The following is a 19,628-nucleotide window of genomic DNA, read 5'->3' as shown; positions in this document are numbered from 1 at the left end:
AAGTATGTGACGATTGGATGGCAGTGAGTTGTGCCTGCAATTTATGCGCAAAGGTAACAAACGTGCGATAGTTGCCACTTATTTGTAACTGTTTGCGACTCATCTCCTGGAATCAGCTGTCTTTACATCCACTTCGTTTCCGAATTTCAGTTTATTGACAAAACAAGACCATACCATGGATTCATTGGTGCACTTGGACATCACGCGTCGTAAACGTCAAACGAACACGACATACTTGGCACACGCATGAACAACAGCCACTGGCTACCTAGACAGCGTTCGTGCACTGGGAAAATGAAACATGGGAGGTTGGGACACATCTCGCAGAGGAAACGACTCAATTTTCCCAATTTATTCGAACCACATAGTCATATTTGCCTTACGAGTTCTCGCCGAGTTTTGCATTTGCTGGTCATACGAGATCGTCTAGATCTTAATTTAAAATAAGCTTAATCGAAGTATGCGCACCTTTCATTCATAATGAACATTGGACCATATGGCACGGGCACTGAAGCTCAGGACAAACCATTAGCTTTTAGCATGATTGCACGATTTTCTGTTGAAGCAGACACAGGTGACATTAATTAAGGAATAATGATTTTATTATTTATTTGGATTATTCGCAAAGCCAGGATAACGGAGGAACCTAAAAAGGTGAACAAATGGTTGCATTGTTCTAGTGGAAGGTTGGCACGCTCTATTGCCAGGGAGATTCGCGAATGGAAATTTCGCATGTAGTCTGATGCCGCGCGTGAACCTCCGCACAGACGAGAGTATAAAGTTTGCTGTCAATTGGAGATGCAAGGGAGGGCATTTCGTATCCGATTGCTGCTATCTTATCCTAGGTTTTTTATTGGGATTGATGGATCAGCCGTCTCCGTTCAATTTCACACATTTTTTAATGACTTCAAATCATGCTGAAAATGAAGCTAAAAATGAAGTACGCACTAATTCCGAACGCACTTAATTTGGTGTAGTTAAAATGATGTGTAGTACCGATAGGAAGTGGTTTTACTTTTATCCTTCGTGCAGTGTGTGGCAAGAAGTAGCTTTGTCCCTCTCATCTCTCGCAAATTATGCAGCAGGTCGATAGCATTAGAAGTTCATGAACTCAGTTAAATACAGACAAGAAAAAAAAGTTGCCCATCCAAAAACGATAAAAAAGATGCTTCGCGCAGCACCTGTGACGTAGCTTACCTAACAAAACGTGCAGTCTAGCCAGAAATCCTATCTTCAAGGTAGCTAACTACTTCAAAGTGCATGTACGTTAAACGTTATCCTAGATGTTCCTGAGAGATGCAGAAAAAAATGTTCCAAGTAACCTCTCCCGTACCTACCTCGCGAGTAATTAGTGACTAAAAAGACCCACAGAGTAAAAACAATCACGTATTCTGACATTGTTCGTCCGATACAAACTTAGGTATCGGGATGGCATATTTCGTTCGCCTTTACAATGACATAGAACCTAAGCTCTAAAATGCCAAAGCTTACACCCACACCACGCATAAAGTTAGTCTACTCCCTTCTTCACTATCGCACTCACGCTTACTCATGACATGACAGATGCACCGTAGCAAAAAATTGAAATGCACGTTTTGAAACAAATAACAACACACGCGACAAAAAATAATTGGAGCTCGGCAAAAAGCGCCGAGTTCCTGGGACTGGGATGCCCCAGCGGGCACAGCAATCATTTTTTTGACGTACAACATTGCATACTTGCTCTTGGCCCACTGCATGTCCTCCATTCGTCATGACCGCCTACCTTCGGCGTCAAAAGGAAGTGCGCGCCTCAGGCGTCAGCTACTTCTGGTTCTGTATCACGCAAAACGTCGACTCTCGCTTTCCTTTCGCTCTGGCTGCACATTCACGCACGTTTACACGAAAAAGCCGCACGGTCCTTTGAGCACATGTGCGTGCGTTTCGTTGCAGTTGAACACTTCCCGGAACGGTGCCGCCTGCCCCACTGTAAGCTCCAGCCTGTGGGCATGGGAAGGTTAGGTTAGGCACTGTAAGCTTCTGCCTGTGGGCATGGGAAGGTTAGGTTAGGCAATGTAAGCTCCAGCCTGTGGGCATGGGTAGGTTAGGTTAGGCACTCTACGCTCCAGTCTGCGGGCATGGGTAAGTTAGGTTAGGCACTGTAAGCTCCAGCCTGTGGACATGGACAGGCTAGGTGAGACACCGTCAGCTCCAGACTGGGCATACGTGGCACGGCCGCAGTCACTTTTTAGTGCTTACAGACAGGATTGTGGCAAAACTATGTAAGTAAGGCGAGATAAGACCACATACGGTGCTGTTTTCGCGTTCTTGTTTTACGTAAACAGGCACTGTGGAAGCAAGAGAAAATGATAGGTGGTACTTACTTGACCTTTCCATCGACCTTGAACTTTGTGAACTCGTCCCACCGGCTCTTCTCCTCCGTCTTGTGCAAACACAAACTCTGTGAACGGGTATTAGCATTAGGTACAAACAAGTGACGAGAACTGTATGTTACTTATAAGGGTGGCCATAAACAGTCTCTTACATGTTGTTTACAGCGAGCCTCTCAGGTGCTAGGTACACAACTTAAAATTGGGTATTTCTTTCATGCCTGTCTTCCACTATCTTCCACAATGATTGACGTCAGCGAGTTCGCTGTAGAGCCGGCCAAATAGTCCTTTTCCGGCATATCAGCTCAGGACGCACCCAGAACACAACAGGGCTCGAATCGGATCATTGCCAGGACCACGTTGGTAAATTCATTCACAATTCATAACCGATGATGCATGTTTTTCTGCAGGCAGCAGTAAAAATTTACTCCAAGCGTTGATGCTTCTGCAAGTTTGCCCTAAATAATTTGCAGCAGTTTTGTGTTTATAAAAATAGTTGTGCTTAATATTGACAACTATATGCTGTAACAGAAAAATCACGTATCAGCTCGAGTTCCAACAATAACCTGTTAGCTATCTAAAAAGTCTCACCTGGCCAAAGGCAGAAAAGAAAACTTTTTCCGCCGACATATCTTCTAAGCCGGGCAGCTGTTCGTCCCCAACCTCCTCCAGGTGCGCCAGCATTGTCTGGAACAACAAAGCACACAATTAATGGACCAGTCCATGAGTCGGTTTAGTTTAGTTGGTCGGATATTAATTTCTTTCCGTGCATTGGCATTGCCGTAGAGTTTGACCCGCATTGCCGTCGCTCAAGTCGACCGCAGATGATGAAATACGCTCAAATTCCCAATTGAGTGAATTTGAATTAAACAAAAAACGTCACACGATGGGACACTCAAGTTTCACTGCCACCAGAACATTTAGCACCTCGCCTCAGTGTCAATAGTTGACCCTGTCCTGGTACAGAAGATTCATTTTCAAAGCTCAGTAAAGTATCCTGCTGTATGCACCGCGAGGCCACCGAAAGGTGACACGAAATGTCGCTGAAATGTCACCGTCCGGCTGTTTTTCAGTAGTGCTCTGACAGGCGGGGAGCCCTATTCGGTCACACGTTGAGCGGTGGGGGTTTCATACACATCTGTTCAGGTGAATCAGTGCTGAGCCTGGAGGCTTCTGTGGTGGAGTGCAATCCTTCAGCTCGTGAAGAGCTGCAGCTCACTTATACAGAGCTGCAGCTCCTCCGGTGGAGCTCGAGCGCAGCTGCAGCTCCTCGAGCAGAGCTCGTAAACAGCTGCAGCTCATTTGGATGAGCTCACTCAGAGAGCGCACTTTTAAACAACATCTGGTGGTGCCCCTGATCGTATCGTGGTGTCAGACCGTGACCAACTCCGCTGGTGAAGCCGTCTAGTGGTGTCCTGCCAGAATTTCGGCTCAGAATCGTCTCGACTTGAAAATCCAGTCATGCGTCTGGCCTTTCTCCTCACGACGGTGCTGCTGGTGGCGACCACAGCCGCCCTGCCGTGTGATCTCAGCAACCTAAACTCGATCAGCACGTGCATCAGGGGTATCCTGGAGGCGGCCAGGCCGGCGCTCGGGGCCAAGTTTGACCCGCTGGTGCTGAAGAACGCCTCGGGTAACGGCTCGGTGCAGTGGTGGGTGGGCGACATCCGGGTGTACGGGCTGGGCGACTACACGATCGATCACGTGTCGGTGGCTCACACGGGCCCCACCGTACTCCGAGCGAGGTTCGCTGTCTACTGGCCCCAACTGGTGGCCAACGCCTCAGGCGAGTTCGTACTGTGCAAAAACGTCTGGAAGGAGTATCATTGTTTCTCGCTAACCTGCAAGCCGAAAATAGAGGTGCTCGATCCATCGGGAAGTGTTCAGTCACTGATAAATCTGAACTACAGCAATAACTCCCTGTCGGCATTCCCATCGAACACGGAGATCGATGTACGAATGCCCGATATCAACGTGGAAGTGAATCTGGATGGCGTACTGGGCGTTCTGGATAGCTTCCTTGGATTTCCATCGAGAGAGTATGCGACAAATCTGGTGGAGACTTGGTGGAAGAAAAATAAGAAAACGGTTGAAAACGAAGGGAAAAAGGAACTTCATAAACTTTTTGATAAACATATTTCATCCAGGCTTCCTCGTGCCATAGGCTGATGTAATTTATTTTAAACACCATCTTTGATTCAATATACGAAGCCGTCTCATGATGTTTGCTTTTGTGGTGCCTACTTAGTAGTTTTGCATCACATTTATACGAACAGGGTGGATGAACGTATGAACGTATAAGGAATGAACGTATAAGTGGATGAACGTATATAACGTATAAGGATGAACGTATATAGCGTATAAGAACGTAGAAGCTATGTAGAAAATGACAAATGTAATAGCAATAACAAACGAGGTGGTGCCGTGATTGAAAACGGAATTCATAATACATTTTGCATGGGAAATTAGGTATCCTATCGAATTCGATGGTTAAAAACGTGTAGTGACATCGCTGAATTTTGACATCTCTCGACATTTAATGCCTGATGGATTAAAAAAAAAACCTCGGCATGGTCAGCTGAACGATTGTCAAGGCGATGGCGGATATGTAATTGTCAAAACTGACGTCGACTTGATCCTAACCTTTAGTGTATCGGACCTTACGACTAGAAGCTGTCAATGTGCTCACCTGCAGAGCTAGCCGTAGAGCCAGGACCTGGTCGGAGGCCGACGTGGTCACCTTCGCCACCGTCTGCGGCTCAAGCTGGGACTTGGAGAGCGCCGCCGAAATGCAGCGTCGGAACGTCTCCCGGTTGTGGGCCATCGTGTCCCCGCCGTCGGCTGTCGAATTGGTCTCCTCCTCGGCGAGCGCCAGGCTGCCCGGCTTGATGGCAGCGAGCAGGGCCTCTGCCAGCCGCGTGCCCAGACCTCCGTACTTGAAAGGACTGGCGAAAGGAGCATTGTTACGGTTCAGTCAATTATGATCGCAATGAGCTCTTAAAGAAGCTGTGACACATTTTAATGCAAACTTCCTCGCCCAACAAGGTAAAAGACATAAACTACAAGAACCATCGACAAATGCAGACAACGACTTGGCTTAGTATATTATATGCCACTCATGGAGCATAGAGGGAAGGAGGACTCGAACAGAGTTTCACTCACAGAGGGTAGAAGGGCTGCAACTGAGGGTCACACACAAATGGTAGGAGGGCTCAAACGGGGAGCATTCATTCTGGCCAGGGTTCATAATGTCCAGGGTACGATATGCCCAGTGTCGAAATGGCCAGTGCCTTGAATGGGCCAGAGTTCATAATGTCCAGGGGTTGCATGGTCCAAATGCGGCCCAACTGGCTGCAGATAGGGTATATTCAAAGAGGCCAGGGTTCATAATGTCCAGGGCACGATGTGTCCAGTGTTCGAAATGGCCAGGGCTCATAATGTCCAGGGCACGATGTGTCCAGTGTTCGAAATGGCCAGGGTTCATAATGTCCAGGGCACGATGTGTCCAGTGTTCAAAATGGCCAGTGCCTTGAATGGGCCAGAGTTCATAATGTCCAGGGATTACATAGTCACTGAAAGTGACGTCATTATGTAAAAAACACGGAACCAGCTCAATGCGAAGCAGTGCAGTGCCGAAGGCAATGCCTTAGGAGAGATTACAGGCAATAGTAAATCAAATATTTTTAGGTTAAGTGGTTATGTATCTGGCTTCAGGCCGAAGGCCTGAAGCCTGATGCATAACCACTTAACCTAAAAATATTTGATTTACTATTGCTTGCAATCTATTCATGCGAGAAACTATTTCCTTATCCCTGGTAGGCAAACATCATTACCTTAGGTTAGGTTAGGTTAGGTTAGGTTAGGTTAGGTTAGGTTAGGTTAGGTTAGGTTAGGTTAGGTTAGGTTAGGTTAGGTTTGGTTGGGTTGGGTTGGGTTGACTATGTAATCCCTGGACATTATGAACTCTGGCCCATTCAAGGCACTGGCCATTTTAAACACTGGACACATTGTGCCCTGGACATTATGAACAATGGCCATTTCGAACACTGGACACATCGTGCCCTGGACATTATGAACCCTGGCCATTTCGAACACTGGACACATCGTGCCCTGGACATTATGAACCCTGGCCTCTTTGAATTTACCCTATCTGCAGCCAGTTGGCCACATTTGGACCATGTAATCCCTGGACAATGTGAACACTGGCCAATTCAGGGCACTGGCCATTTCGAGCACTGGACACATTGTGCCCTGGACATTATGAACCCTGGCCTAAATAATACGCACCCGCTCAAACAGGGTCATTTACGGAGGATAAGAGGGCTCAAACACAGTCCCACCCACGGATGGCAGGAGGGTTCGGACAGAGTGTCCCTCACGGAGGGTAGGAGCCGGATGACTCGGAAAAGTTTCACTTACGTAGTTCAGGAGGGCTCGAACAGAGCTTCACTCACGGAGGGTAGGACGGCTGGAGTAGAGCGTCACTCTTGTAGGGTGGGAGTTTTGGAAGAGTAGCGTCACTCACAGAGGGTAGGAGGGCTTCAACAGTTACTCACGGAAGGAAGGAGGACTAGAATAATTTCACTCACGGAGGGTAGGTGGGCTCGAAGAGCGGCGGCTGCAGGAGGTAATCAGGTACGACGACCGTGTGATGTGCTTGGCTGTAGCTAACCGACGCACCGTTCAGGAGCGGCTCCAACTCCTGCTCCTGACCTAAAACACAAATAAAAGAACACGTCAACTTCATTGGAAAAGACGCCACCTACCTACCTAGAAGGTTGGTTCTGAAACGCCGTAAATACAGAACACAAGTCTGTAGAGTACTGTAGACCATCGGGTCATTCACGTGCTCGCATTCGGTGTTATTCTGCATGGCTTTTTGCGAAGGTCCTGACCTCTGCCGTCGGCGAAAGAAATTCCCAGGTGAATGGCATAATTCAGTCGGACATTTGACGTGTCCTCGTGGCCCGACGGCCGACAGTAACACGTTACTGCACTGTGAGCCGCTCTCACCGGGTACCAGGTAGGCCTTCTGTTCAATAATCCTCTGGTGGCGCCGGGCCGCCTGCACGCTGTCGAAGAAGTTGTGCCGCATGACGTTCAGTTCCGAGTACACCTTGTCCAGCAGCTTGTCCTCCAGCAGCACGGCCGGGTAGCCGCACACCAGGTCAACGCTGGATATCTGAAAGCAAGGGAGAGTCTCAGTATCAGTGCTGAGTGTTTTGAAGTCGGCGACAGAAGCAGCAGAAACAGGTGCATACCGCACAGAAAGAGCTATGTGTTATGCACTTGTGCAGGCTGCATCGGCCTGTCAGTGTCTGTCTATCCCTGCACCTGCATCTATTCCGTCCCTGATGCAGTGCGCCGGCGCGGTTTGGCACGTCTATTCGCTAAGCCTCTCTGTGTCTGTTTCTGTTCCTGCACCTGATGGAGCACGGCGGCGCGGTTCCGGTCGCTGACCAGCCGGCTGTAGGTGAGCGCCCCGCCCAGACCCTGCTGCAGCGACTGGAAAAGGTCCGTGGCCGCCCGCTGACTGTGCTCCCTCGCCTCCGACGGCTCGTCGCGCGCCAGCAGGGCTCCAGCCGCCAGCGGGAGCAGCTGGCGCGTGATCCTCGTACAGGTCAGCCAGTGCGGCGGCTGGCGCCTCACACCTGTCCGAAATGAGAGAGGGACATGAACGTCTGAATTCAGATAGACATAAGCGTGGAAACTGCGAGAAGAAACATAATGGGACGCACAAGAAAGTCTGATACAAATAATGGCTCAAGAGGTTATTCCATCTGGGCCTGTTAAAGCGTTGAGGGCGCAGGCCGTGGAATGCCGGACATGTAATGCGCGGGCCATAGAATGCTCAGGTTTGCTGTGTCGGGGCTCGGCGGCCAGACTGACCGGTGAGTTCTGATCGCAGCACGTCCAGCGCGGCGCGATCCGCCTCCGGGAGGTAGGGCAGGTAGCCGTCCACCAGTCGCCACATCAGGTACTCGTTCATCGAGCTGCAACACCGCGGGTGTTAGCACAGCTGTCGGCGGCACACCGGCGCTGCGCAGGCAGTTATCAGTAGGTGACACGGGGGTGCTTTGTGCTCCACAGACAGCTATCAGCATGCAGGCCATCTGTCAGTGGCACATAGCCAAATCTGCCGGTGAGGATTTTTGTTGGGTCAAAGGAATCTTGCCTGATGTATTTTGAATGTCACAACGTCATTCGGCGTTCGTCAAAATGGGCTTCTTCAGAGAATTTCCTGATCGAGCTTACCGTGCTATCAGCTTGCGTAACTCTTGGGATCTGTCCTAAGTTTAGGTATCGTCAATGCCTTACACATTTCGCCTGCAGACTGGACGGACCTCTTTACCTGGTGGCTGTGCTGGACACGATCTTGGACACCTCCAGGACGTACTGCTGGTCGGGCAGCACGACCTCTGTCTCCATCGTGATTTTCCCGGCGGGATACACGTCCCGTAGGATGTTCAACCAGTCAATCTGCCGGCACCAGGGCAAGATACGCAACTCCATGGTAGACAACACACGGCAACGTTCAGCCGTAACATTTACTGATACAGACAAACCTGAGATTTTCACTCTGATACACATGTGTTATGAGTATTAGGAATGCTTTAAGCAGAAAACTGTTTCAAGGACAGCGACGACTTGACATTGACTGACATTTTCCGAATGCGGTCTCAAACCGTAGTGGTGGACAAAAAACTTCATCCCAATCCGCAAGCTGGTTTCCGTGGTCTGCCGTTGCTGAGTGCAGGTACCCACCTGAGGCGACTCCTTGCGGAGCCAGTCAACAGTGACCCGCTGCGGGTGCGGGGTGCTGGCCGGGTCACTCCTCTCCAGCGGGTCCAGCGACGCCTCCGCCAGCCGCCTCTCATAGTGGAACATGTTCTTGGCGAACCGAGCGGCGCTGTCTACAGTGACGCCGATCCGCAGCAGGACATCCTGGATGTAGCGCTGGTACGCCGTCACCACCTGGTGTCGCAGAAAGGGGGATCGGAGGCATTACAGACCAGAAGCACAGAGAGAGGGCATCGCAAACAATACACTTCAAACGACCAGAGGACAAGCCTCTGTGAAGCAGGATCCGCCTGATTGACCATGGTCTGGCATTCGTGAATACCTGACCAGTGGTTATGGAGCCGGAGGGAGGCGAATTGGGCCGCATTTAGCAGACCCTGACGTCTCACAAAATGATCAGCAGGAAACGACATATCTTGAACGATAGATAGGAGTAGGACTATCCGAAGTGATCCATTTTGCGGCTGCCTGTTTGCCCATAGGCGGCGGAACGGGGAGGGCACCGGGGCACCGTGCCGTCCTTTGATTTTGGTATTTTAACATTAGCCCTATGGGCGTTGCATGGTAAGAATCATGGGACCAAAAGTCGGCAGTGCCCCCCCCCCCCTTAATTGAAGGTGTTCCGCCGTTACTGTGTTTGCCTCTCTGTCAGTGGGCACCACTTACCGGGTCGTCTGGCTCCCTGAAGTAGTGGCCACGATCCCGCAGGCCGAAGCCACCCGGCGATATCTGCGTCAGGACAATGTCAACGTTACTCACATATCACATTACACACTGCACCGATATACGAACGAGTATGTGCACACCGGAAAGTATATGTGCACACCGAGCCTAGTTGTACGGACTAAGCATCATTCGCACTTTCGTGGTCGATTTGTTGGAGTGATTTGTCCGATGCAAGATCGAAGCTTACAAAGCCCGGCCACGTTATTGTCTGATCGTGGAAGTCAGTGCCGTCCGGTAGTGAGGTCAGTATCCTGGCTATTGTCCAGTCGTGTCGACCATCTTCAGAACCGGACGGTGCTGCTGAGGAGCACCGTTCCCCGATCACGCCGCCCACCTGCAGCACGTTGTTGGTGCCGTTGTCAGGGTCGGCCACCACGCCGATCCTGAAGAAGACGTCGATGTTGTGGTCGGCGTGGAGCTGGCGGATGACGGCGCCCGGGTTCCACAGCTGCCGCTCAAACTTGCCTAGCGGTTCGAAACCACCTGCACGACGGCAAGCGTTGGTCACCTTCCGAGTCGGGAGGGAGGGATGATTCAATGTCAGGAATTTATCGATTTTTGCTATCGCTCAATATCCGAATCGAATCGGAACTTGATTTATTAGAGCACAATGAAGTTAAGTTATCCAATCAATTATTTTTTATTTGTGTCCTAAGATGACAAAGCTCAGTGGCGCAGCCAGGATTTTGTTTCGGGGGGGTCATCGCCTCCAAAGCGGGCCCCCTAGTGTGCGGGCCCCCACCCATTTTTCAGAATCTCTCCATATTTCATACACGTTCTGCTGAGCGGGCCCCCTTTACCTGCACGATAACCCTGAGCGAGTTTGAATAAGAAAATGTGGATAGAACAATAGCTCGGATATCACCCGGTGTTCAATCTTTACGCAAATTGACCACGACAGAAATATGTTACTATGACGTAAGAATTCGTATCTTTCGAGGCCGAAATGTGCCTCTTCCGCAATATGCATAGCATACCTAAATGCAATCGGAACTGTTGCCTGCTTCTGTCGGACAAGATACTAGTTCCATGTGCCTGTCCTAAGTCACCTATTGGCTGCTGTAGTAGATTGTGCCCTTATTCTTCTTCATTAGGTACGTGAATTCGCTCACAAGAAGTTTTAACCCTCGCCGGCACAGGGGGGATGGGGTTGATGCAACCCCCTAAAGTTTTTTTTTCGCGAATTACTCGCGTAAAAAGCGGCTGATCGCAACGTAGCTTTTAGTACCCTCGCGTTGATCAATTTTACACGTATCCTAGAATTTTCATGACCCTGACCCAAATAAACTTTAACCTTCTTTCCGAGACCATGTTCCGAGGCCAGAATCGTGGTTCGGCGTATGCCGGCTCGCATTAGCGGCGCGTTTGCAGTCCTTTCGTGGTTTCAAGCGTTCAAACATGTGATTTGATGTTGCTCCCATGCATACCTAAGGGTGGATGTCAATGTCACCTGAAGGTCAGATCAGGTCATTGACCTATGAGGACCTCAGTACACTTTTCAAGCTATGCATGTTTCTAGGCTAGTTTTTGTTAGCTGAATTCGAATTTAGCAGCCATTTGAACATTTAAGAAGTAGTTTTGGTGCCTTCGTAACATGTTACGAAGCTGTCAGAGGCGGTTGACACGTATGCACTACGAATACCCGTCACGATCCCTACTGGTTGACCTGACCTTACCTGACCTGACCCGACCTCGCCTAAATGTATAAAGACATCATCTGTGATCAAAACTAACATAATTTGTTCATGACTTACTTAATTACACGGGTTTTGCTGCATAACCTGGCACGGTTGACTATTGAAAATGGCATAGTTGAAAAGAGCATACAATTTTGTCCAAGATCCAATCATCGCTTTTGCATGACGAGCAACAATATTCTTAAAAATATAAATGTTTCAAACCTCTATATAAGTAATTCATCGATGGCCTTCATTTTTCAATAGGTAACTTTACGTCCTAAATAAATTACGTCCTTAACCTATGTTATAAAATACACTTGGCATGTTCTATAGAAGAACGCATGGTGATCAGACACGAGCACCTCGATGCGATGGATATTTTTCCCAAACCAAAATACTTAGCCGTCAAAAGGCAATCGACCGAAACGGATACATAACCCACGGAGTACGGACACAATAGCAGCCAAACGCCCACCGATCGAAAATACCCCTTATTCGCGTTGCGGAGCAAGCGGGTCACCCTAGCGGGCCCCATTTACCCGAGGGCCCGGGCCCTATCCACACGGGGGCCCGGACCACGTCCACCCGAGGCTCCGGGGCCCGTCCACCCGGGGCTCCGGGGTCCGTTCACCAGGGGGCCCGAGCCCGATCCACCCGGGGTCCGGGCCCCGTCCACCCAGGGCTCGGGGTCCGTTCTGCCGGGGCCCGGGCCCCATCCACCCGGGGGCTCGGGCGTGGGCCCGTTCTCCTGGGGGCCCGGGCCCGTTCTCCCGGGGGCCCGGGCCCATCCACCGGGGGTCCCGAGCCCCATCCACCTGGGGGCCCGGACCCGTTCTCCCGGGGGTCCGGGCCCCGTCCACCCGGGCTCGGGGCCCGTTCTCCCGGGGACCCGGACCCATCCACCGGGGGCCCGGACACCATCCATCGGGGGCCCGGGTCCCATCCACCCAGGGGGCCCGGGCCCGTTCTCCCGGGGGCCCGTGGTGTCCCAGTAGGTATTTCTCGAAGCGGGCTCGTCCGATTAGATTAGGACATCCCCCTCTCTTTCTCTTTCTTTCTCTCTCTCTCTCTCTCTCTCTCTCTCTCTCTCTCTCTCTCTCTCTCTCTCTCTCTCTCTCTCTCTCTCTCTCTCTCTCGAGCGGGCCCCTGACAAATTTCGGGGGGGTCAGCTGACCCTCTGACCCCCCCCCCCTGGCTGCGCCACTTACAAAGCTAAGGGCTAGTGAGGCGAATGACAATGCCTTCGGTAAAATTGATTACATGCTTCTTGAAGTCTCTGAACGCATTGGTTCGAGTCTCATGAGGAGCCGATGATCCGCCCATTGCTCGGGCCACTAACCGAGACTGCTGACCACTCCGAGCAGTTTGGTGGCGAGGTCGGAGCGGTCCGGGTGCGCCGCTCGATCCATGCAGCCCATGTAGAGAGCGCTCAGCTTCCACAGGTAGGAGCGCGGCGACTCGACGTACGGCAGAGTGGAGAGGATCCTCTGCAGACGCTCCTCGGCTGTCGGCAACACGACACATAGTCGCACAACGTCACATGGCCACGTCAGACAGAGTCACACAATGACAGTTAACACGTCACACATCACAGTCAAGTGATCACTCACATCACACTATGGCATGGCTCCATTGTTCGTCTCTTTGTTCAGTATTCAGTTGGGAGAGTGCTGGAACCGAGAGGTTTCTTTCTTCCCTCAACGAATAGAAGGCTGGCGGATTCTTAGCCAGCAGCGAGTAAAAATGCAAGCCATGAATAGTTATGGGATATGGGATGAGTTGGTTATAGACCTTTACCTAGATTGCTGATGTTAAGACTTTTTTGAACATTTATCTGACCGTTTTTACACTTATCCGACTGTTTTCGACCGGGCACTGTAAGCCCCAGCGAGATCTAGATCGAATCATTAGCGGAGCTACGGCAGCGATTTGTGCTAATACTACCAATTACTGTGGGCTCAACCGATCTGGCTGTGAAGCAACCCTCCGAGCTCCGACTGTTGAACCCAAAACGAAGCCAGACCGTTCCAAGTTTTATCCATCGCGGCAGCTGCTCCCTTGCACTGGGTGGGGCCTGAATCTTAGCCCGCGCCATGGCGGTGTTCCGATGATGACGTAACTCGTCCAGGCGGGAGAGGAATATGCCCCTCCCTGAGTCGGCTCCTGGGTCACGTAGTCGTAGTGACAATCGGTGAACGGCGTTTGAGAGAGCGTCCGTAATCTTGAAGAAAGTTCTACTGAAAGTTCAGAGGTCAGCAGACTATGGAGATGATGGACGCTAAATTGTTTCCATTCTGACGTTCTTGGACAAATTTTATTAGTAGGTACCAGGAATAGCTCGTAAACTTATCATAGGCCTAGGACATCTCGAAAAAGGCATTCGCAGCGACGACCTGGTATACCTAGCTGTACCTATTAGTTGACTACTGACAAGTCACGCGCCGATTTGTCGAAAACGGCAAAACTAGGAAAATGTGACCTGTCTCCTTCGTTGTTCCAATTGTTCCAGTAGCTGGCTCGCCCATCGTAACAAGCTGACGTAACATTTGACAAAGCTTGCCTTCCCGGAAGTCAGATGTGTGACGTGACGGTATCAGAAATGAATGATGTAGCCTGCCGCCTGGTCACACGTCACGTGACCATTTCCTTGTGAGTTTTTAGTCACTGCTTCAAGCGGTTCACGTGAGCGTGACTGTTACTCACCTTTGCGTTTATCAAACTGAATTCCTTCCACGCTCACACATAAATCAGATTTTTGGGATGCTTAGTGCAAACTTACGCAAACTTAGCTTCGTCCTTACTGGCGTTTTCGCAGCCGTTAACGCATAGCGGGGAGGGGTGATCGGACGTCCAATTTCGCGACATATCTACCTATCTCATCCGTCTCGCCGTTCCTGTAATCCTCGGCAACTAGCGATTAGATAAGCTAATCCATGGCTCGTTACAATCTTCCCCTTCTACCAACAGACCTACAGCACAGTTTCCTTGAATGTGCGTCCAAGATACCGATGAAGGTACTCATTTTTTTCCGGTACTTCCTGTTGGCTATGCTAAATGTAGGCAAGCTAACATTTGTTTGATATTTACATTCGGGGTAGGAATGAAACAGGCCAGCGTTTCTGTTCGGGTCCTCTATGACAAAGCTCTAGGAGGGCTACACAGTATACACGGCTATACTGACCGGAGCGGCGCATTTTCTGAGTGACGCCCCACTCGCTGTCGATGGCCGGTATGGGGTTGCGCTCCATCCAGGCCGAGCAGCTGTGTTCCCAGAACGTGTTGCACGCCATGGCGTCATCGCCGACCGCGCCGGCTTTCAGCTGAAGCGTACAAAACGACACAAACATCAAACATCGACGATTGGTGGCCTGAACTCTGATCACTCACTCACGAACGGAATGGGCAGGGGTGAATGGGACTCATTGGCGAAATGAACAGACACTGACGTGGTGCTGGCTCATAAAATAAAAGGGCAATGACAATTGGAAGTCACTAATGAAATGAACGTGCTAAGACGAATGGGACTCATCAATCACAACCTAAACGGGCAAGGGCAAATGGGACTTGTCACTTACGAAATTACCGTGCTAAGGCTAATGACTCATTCACGAAATAAATTGGAAATGGCTGATAAGACTACAGTCACGAAATGAAGGCGCAAAAGCATTAAGTGCGGCAGTAGGTACATAGGTGCAATAAATTTGGAACGGAACTTTATTTTCGGTAGGTATCTACTTAAATCCGCACGGTATGTACCATGTAGTTTAGGTAAGTATACCTACCCAGTACCCACCTAACAACATTTTAAACTAATAGCATGGAATATGGATGAAGTAATACTATTATCTCATCCATGCTAATAGCATCTACTAAACCACGGCGTCGTCCCCCATCCTCAGGAAAACCCCGTCCGTACCCTACTCTTACCATCGTCCCGGTGGGCGGTTACCCCATTTATTCACCGCGGGGAGGCAAACTGGAAACTTGGGACTGGGGTAACTGCTTTAGTGGCATTGGTAATTAATGGGTGGTCTACCTCACAAGTGACACTTTCCCAAGGACGGGCCAGATGGGCTCAGATTCGACCCAATCCCACATGCCACATATTAGGGGAGAGCGGGGCCAGTTGAACCACTTTTTATATATTGACATGCACAGCGAGATATAGTTGTCATATCGAAAAATGCCCAATGCCATGAAAAAATATGCTCTTTTGGCTTTATTTTAACCCTCGCCGGCCGAGGGGGGGGGCGGGTGCCGCCCCCCCCCCATAGGGTTTTTTCGCGATAGCTCCGAACACGCTGGCGATAGAGAGCTGAAACTTGGCATACCTGACCTTTGATCCAAGCCGGATCTTTTGACACCAACCGCATTTTTGGGTCAGGTCAGGTCACTGACCTATGACGTCATAAGTGAACCTCTGCACGGTCTTCAGATGTCGCAACTTCGCAACGCCCTCACTGCCAGAGGAGATGTCACAGGGAAATGAAACTTGCAGGATCTAGTATCCATTCTGAGTCCCACAACTTGTATATCTCGGATTTTTCCTAAAGGTCATATGAGGTCAGGTCATTTTCGTGACCTCACCATTATAAGTCAATGGGGAAAAATTCAAACTGCTATTCTGGCGCCGGGAACGATCTCCAACTATCTCAAGCACACAGAATCGTGATTTGATGCACTCCTTGCAAGGTTAGATGCGTCACTTTTGCAATGTTGACCTTGCGTGACGTCATTTATGACGTCATCAAGGTCATATTAGTTTTTCGTCAATAACTCTTGATCAAATTGAGCTAGCGAGTCGGGAAAGCCTCCAATGGACTCAGGAAGACCTGCCGAATCGAATGATATGCGACATGACCTCTTTCGACCAGCTTCGTGACCTGGGGGTGCTGACCTGACCTTGACCTGAGGTCAACACCCCAAGTTGACCTGACCCGGACAAAAAGTATATCATTCGACGCGCCTGAGCGAGACGAACACGATGCTGCCAAAATCGGCGCTCTGCGGCCGTTTTTTGCGAAGTTATTCACCAAAAACTGAACCGTACCTTGGGGCACTTGACCTGACCTCAGAGGTCACCGGTTGACCTAGGACCTTAAAATCGGGTACCAATCTCTGCGTCTCGTAACGGCGCACACGCTCGTTTTTTCCGCGACGCGCTAGCTCCACCAGGGGCGAAACGGCGAGGGGGGGGTCGTACCCGCCCCCCCCCCCCCCCTCGGCCGGCGCGTATGTAGAAAACCAATAGGTCCGGCGAGGGTTAAGATATGTAAAATTATGTTTCAAACATATTTTGCTGCCAAACGCATGCTTATAAAACAGCTCTACGCCCGTTTCAAATGACCCCGATGCGAGGGTCAATTGAACCAGCCCATGGGGTCAATTGCACCTATCCTTAACAATGGGATGTTTTCCTCTTTAAGGCCACTTTCTTAAGGAGATATTTTGTCCGGTTTACTTTTCCAAATGCTACATTCAATAGGTCGTTGGAAAGCTAAAAGTGCAAAGTTCCTCATAATAGGTGACATAAAGTGCATAGACTATGGTAAAATGGGCGGATGAGGAAAATGAGAAATATCTCAGGCTATAGTGTGCTTTCAAGCAAAAGGCTGGAGAAAAAGGGGTCAAAAATTGAGCTCTATTGAACTACTATTTCAGTTTAAAAGCTCATTTCAAAGGTGGATTATTTCCTTTAATGTTTACAGCCCCTGAACAATAACCATTGCAAAGGTCACCGGGGTCCATTGAAACGGCCTGTGGCCCTGTTTCAACTGACCCTCAGAGAAGCGTTTCAATTGACCCCATCCGCTCCCGCCATCTCGCACGCGCCGTAAAGCACATGTCAAACGAGCTGGAGGGACGGCATCATGCTGAATGAAGGGCCAAATAAGGTGTTATTCCGGAGCCAGGAGTTCTTCTTTCAGCAAACAAAGGTATATGAGATATCACAAAATATTCATAAAAGCGATTTCTCCCAAACGCCCCTCAAAAACACAAAAACAAGTGTCAAATCAAAATTACCGTCCGTTTGCCGCCCAAACGCCGATGACAAAGGAAGTGGTCGAGCGTGGATGCGCAGTGGTGTCGGCAACGCCATATGTTGCATACTGTTGAAAATAAAGCCATGTTTCATCTGACCCCGTGTTTCAACTGGCCCCGCTCTCCCCTATCCCATGGCTCTGAAATTGTCCCGTGGCACTAAAATTGTCTTATTGCTTTGCTGATTAGATTAGACCAAAGGGGACTATCTTGGGACTTGCCTTACCAACAAAAAATACGAAGCACGATACAATTAAGTTGCGGTGATCACAATGCTCACATAATAAGCCAAATAAGGGAGATCAGTTCATTTGTTTTGTCAGCGCGGGTTCGTGATATTTCCGATATTGCTCCAGTAAAATTTATGTCGTACCTACTGCGTGCTAGGGAATAGGAGGCCAAGCGAAGTAGTCTTTTTGAACTTTGATATTTAATTGGACATTTGTCGCTGACCGAAAGCAGAACGATTACGGGCCTATGCCTTGCCTATCGTACCACTAGGTACCGTGCTCGCTCTAGGTAGGTACCCTATCCGGGCCGACTTGTGAGAAATTAGTTACGTTTCCGAAATGTGTATCTACTGAAATCTCTTATTGGCTGGGCAACGGTGAGTCGACACTAGACGTGCTAAAGCAAATGCCTACCTTTTACTTTTAAGACATCCGAAAGTGTAAATTTCAAACAAAGCAGTCGAACATCGTCATAATTACATATGTACATAAGATCCTTCATTTGGCTTAGGTCGTTTTGGGCTGACGAGACCATTTCAGAGCCGAACATCTGACCGGGAATGCTAAGACCTTGCCAAGGCCCCTGCCGTCTCTGGTGGCGGTCGGCGGCGCACGGCGGGTGGCACGTGTGTAGTGCACGTTCCAGGCGGCGCGGGCGCGGGCGCCGGCACCTGAGGGGCCCGGCCGGTGAGAGCGGCACCGGTCGCCCGGTGACGGCACGGCCCGTGACGTCACCCGCCACCGGTCCACACGGCGATAGCTGGGCACGCCGCGATAGCCGGCCGCGTCACTCACCTGCGCGGCGGCGCTCAGGCAGTGAACCGACTCACAGCGGCTGACGGGCTTCTCCACCGGGGCAGACGGCCAGCTCGCCGCCAGCGCGATCACTGCCGCCAGCAGCACGAGCACCAGCATCACCAGCACCACCAGCACCACCGCCCAGCGGCACGGCAGGCCCAGCGCGTCCGTGGCGCGCGACAGCCGGCCCGGTGACCGTTTGCGGGGCTCTGCGCCGTCCAGCATGGCGTCCCGCTCCGGGGACTCGTCTAACCGGCCACCATTCTCGTCCACTTTGCCACTCATCGTGCACTGTGTCACTGAGCTCGAGGCGGTCGCGACGCCCGGTCGCCCCACCGCCCGCTGCAGTCGACCCCGAATCACAGAACACTCCCACCTTTACGTTCACCGGCCAGACTGGCGACCGGCGAGGATTGGCTGCCCTACACTAGCGCCACGGGTCGGCCACAGCGGAACTAAGAAAGCCGGCCGGGCGTCAGCGCCGGCAGCGGCGATAAAGGAAACGCTGGGGAGACTGGCCGCGAGCCGTTATAATGCAACAGCGCGCGGGGAGCAGTGTGGAATGCACGACTCCACCCAGTTTCTGACCGGGGTAGCACTGTTTGTTTGCGCCCGGCCGCAAATTGGGAAGCCGGGTGGTGCTAAGTGATCGTGTTGATCGTCGTGAGTTTGACGTTCGAGTCATGAGGCCCGAACTGTTTATCGGAGAACCGTCTTGGTACCCCGACCGGAACAGTATCAGAAAAGGAAAGTCCACATGTTGTGAATCAACACTAATGTTACGTGGATGTTGCGAACTCGACTTTCCCGATCATGTGGGGCAATTAGCCACGTCTCTATGGACGGCATTACTTTTAGCGCACTTAGGTAATATAGCTATAGAAGGGAAGATGGAATACCTATTTAAAAATGCGGGAATTTGCACAATGTTTCAATCTACACATCCATCCAGTAAATGCGTATTTGGAATTTCCGACCTCGAC

General features: G+C 50.6%; 1 protein-coding gene across 1 annotated transcript; it reads right to left on the bottom strand.

The window, feature by feature from the left end:
- Window positions 1–132: 132 nt before the first annotated feature.
- On the bottom strand, window positions 133–19,046 carry LOC122364190 (endothelin-converting enzyme 2-like). Its single transcript, XM_043334328.1, has 15 exons — window positions 18,643–19,046; window positions 14,757–14,895; window positions 12,915–13,079; window positions 10,231–10,379; window positions 9,837–9,899; window positions 9,135–9,344; window positions 8,722–8,849; window positions 8,259–8,362; window positions 7,794–8,020; window positions 7,383–7,551; window positions 6,959–7,082; window positions 5,059–5,314; window positions 2,961–3,056; window positions 2,364–2,440; window positions 133–1,980 (listed from the first exon to the last, which is right to left on the bottom strand). The coding sequence occupies exons 1-15, from the start codon at window positions 18,928–18,930 to the stop codon at window positions 1,878–1,880; spliced, it is 2,298 nt and encodes a 765-aa protein (XP_043190263.1). The 5' UTR covers window positions 18,931–19,046; the 3' UTR covers window positions 133–1,877.
- Window positions 19,047–19,628: the final 582 nt, after the last annotated feature.

The sequence above is a fragment of the Amphibalanus amphitrite genome, unplaced genomic scaffold (assembly GCF_019059575.1).
Source record: "Amphibalanus amphitrite isolate SeventyFive unplaced genomic scaffold, NRLGWU_Aamphi_draft 000661F_arrow, whole genome shotgun sequence".
NCBI classification, from domain to species: Eukaryota; Metazoa; Arthropoda; class Thecostraca; order Balanomorpha; family Balanidae; genus Amphibalanus; species Amphibalanus amphitrite.
The sequence above is the reverse complement of the archived record's forward strand: the minus strand, read 5'-3'. Positions and strand labels throughout refer to the sequence as shown.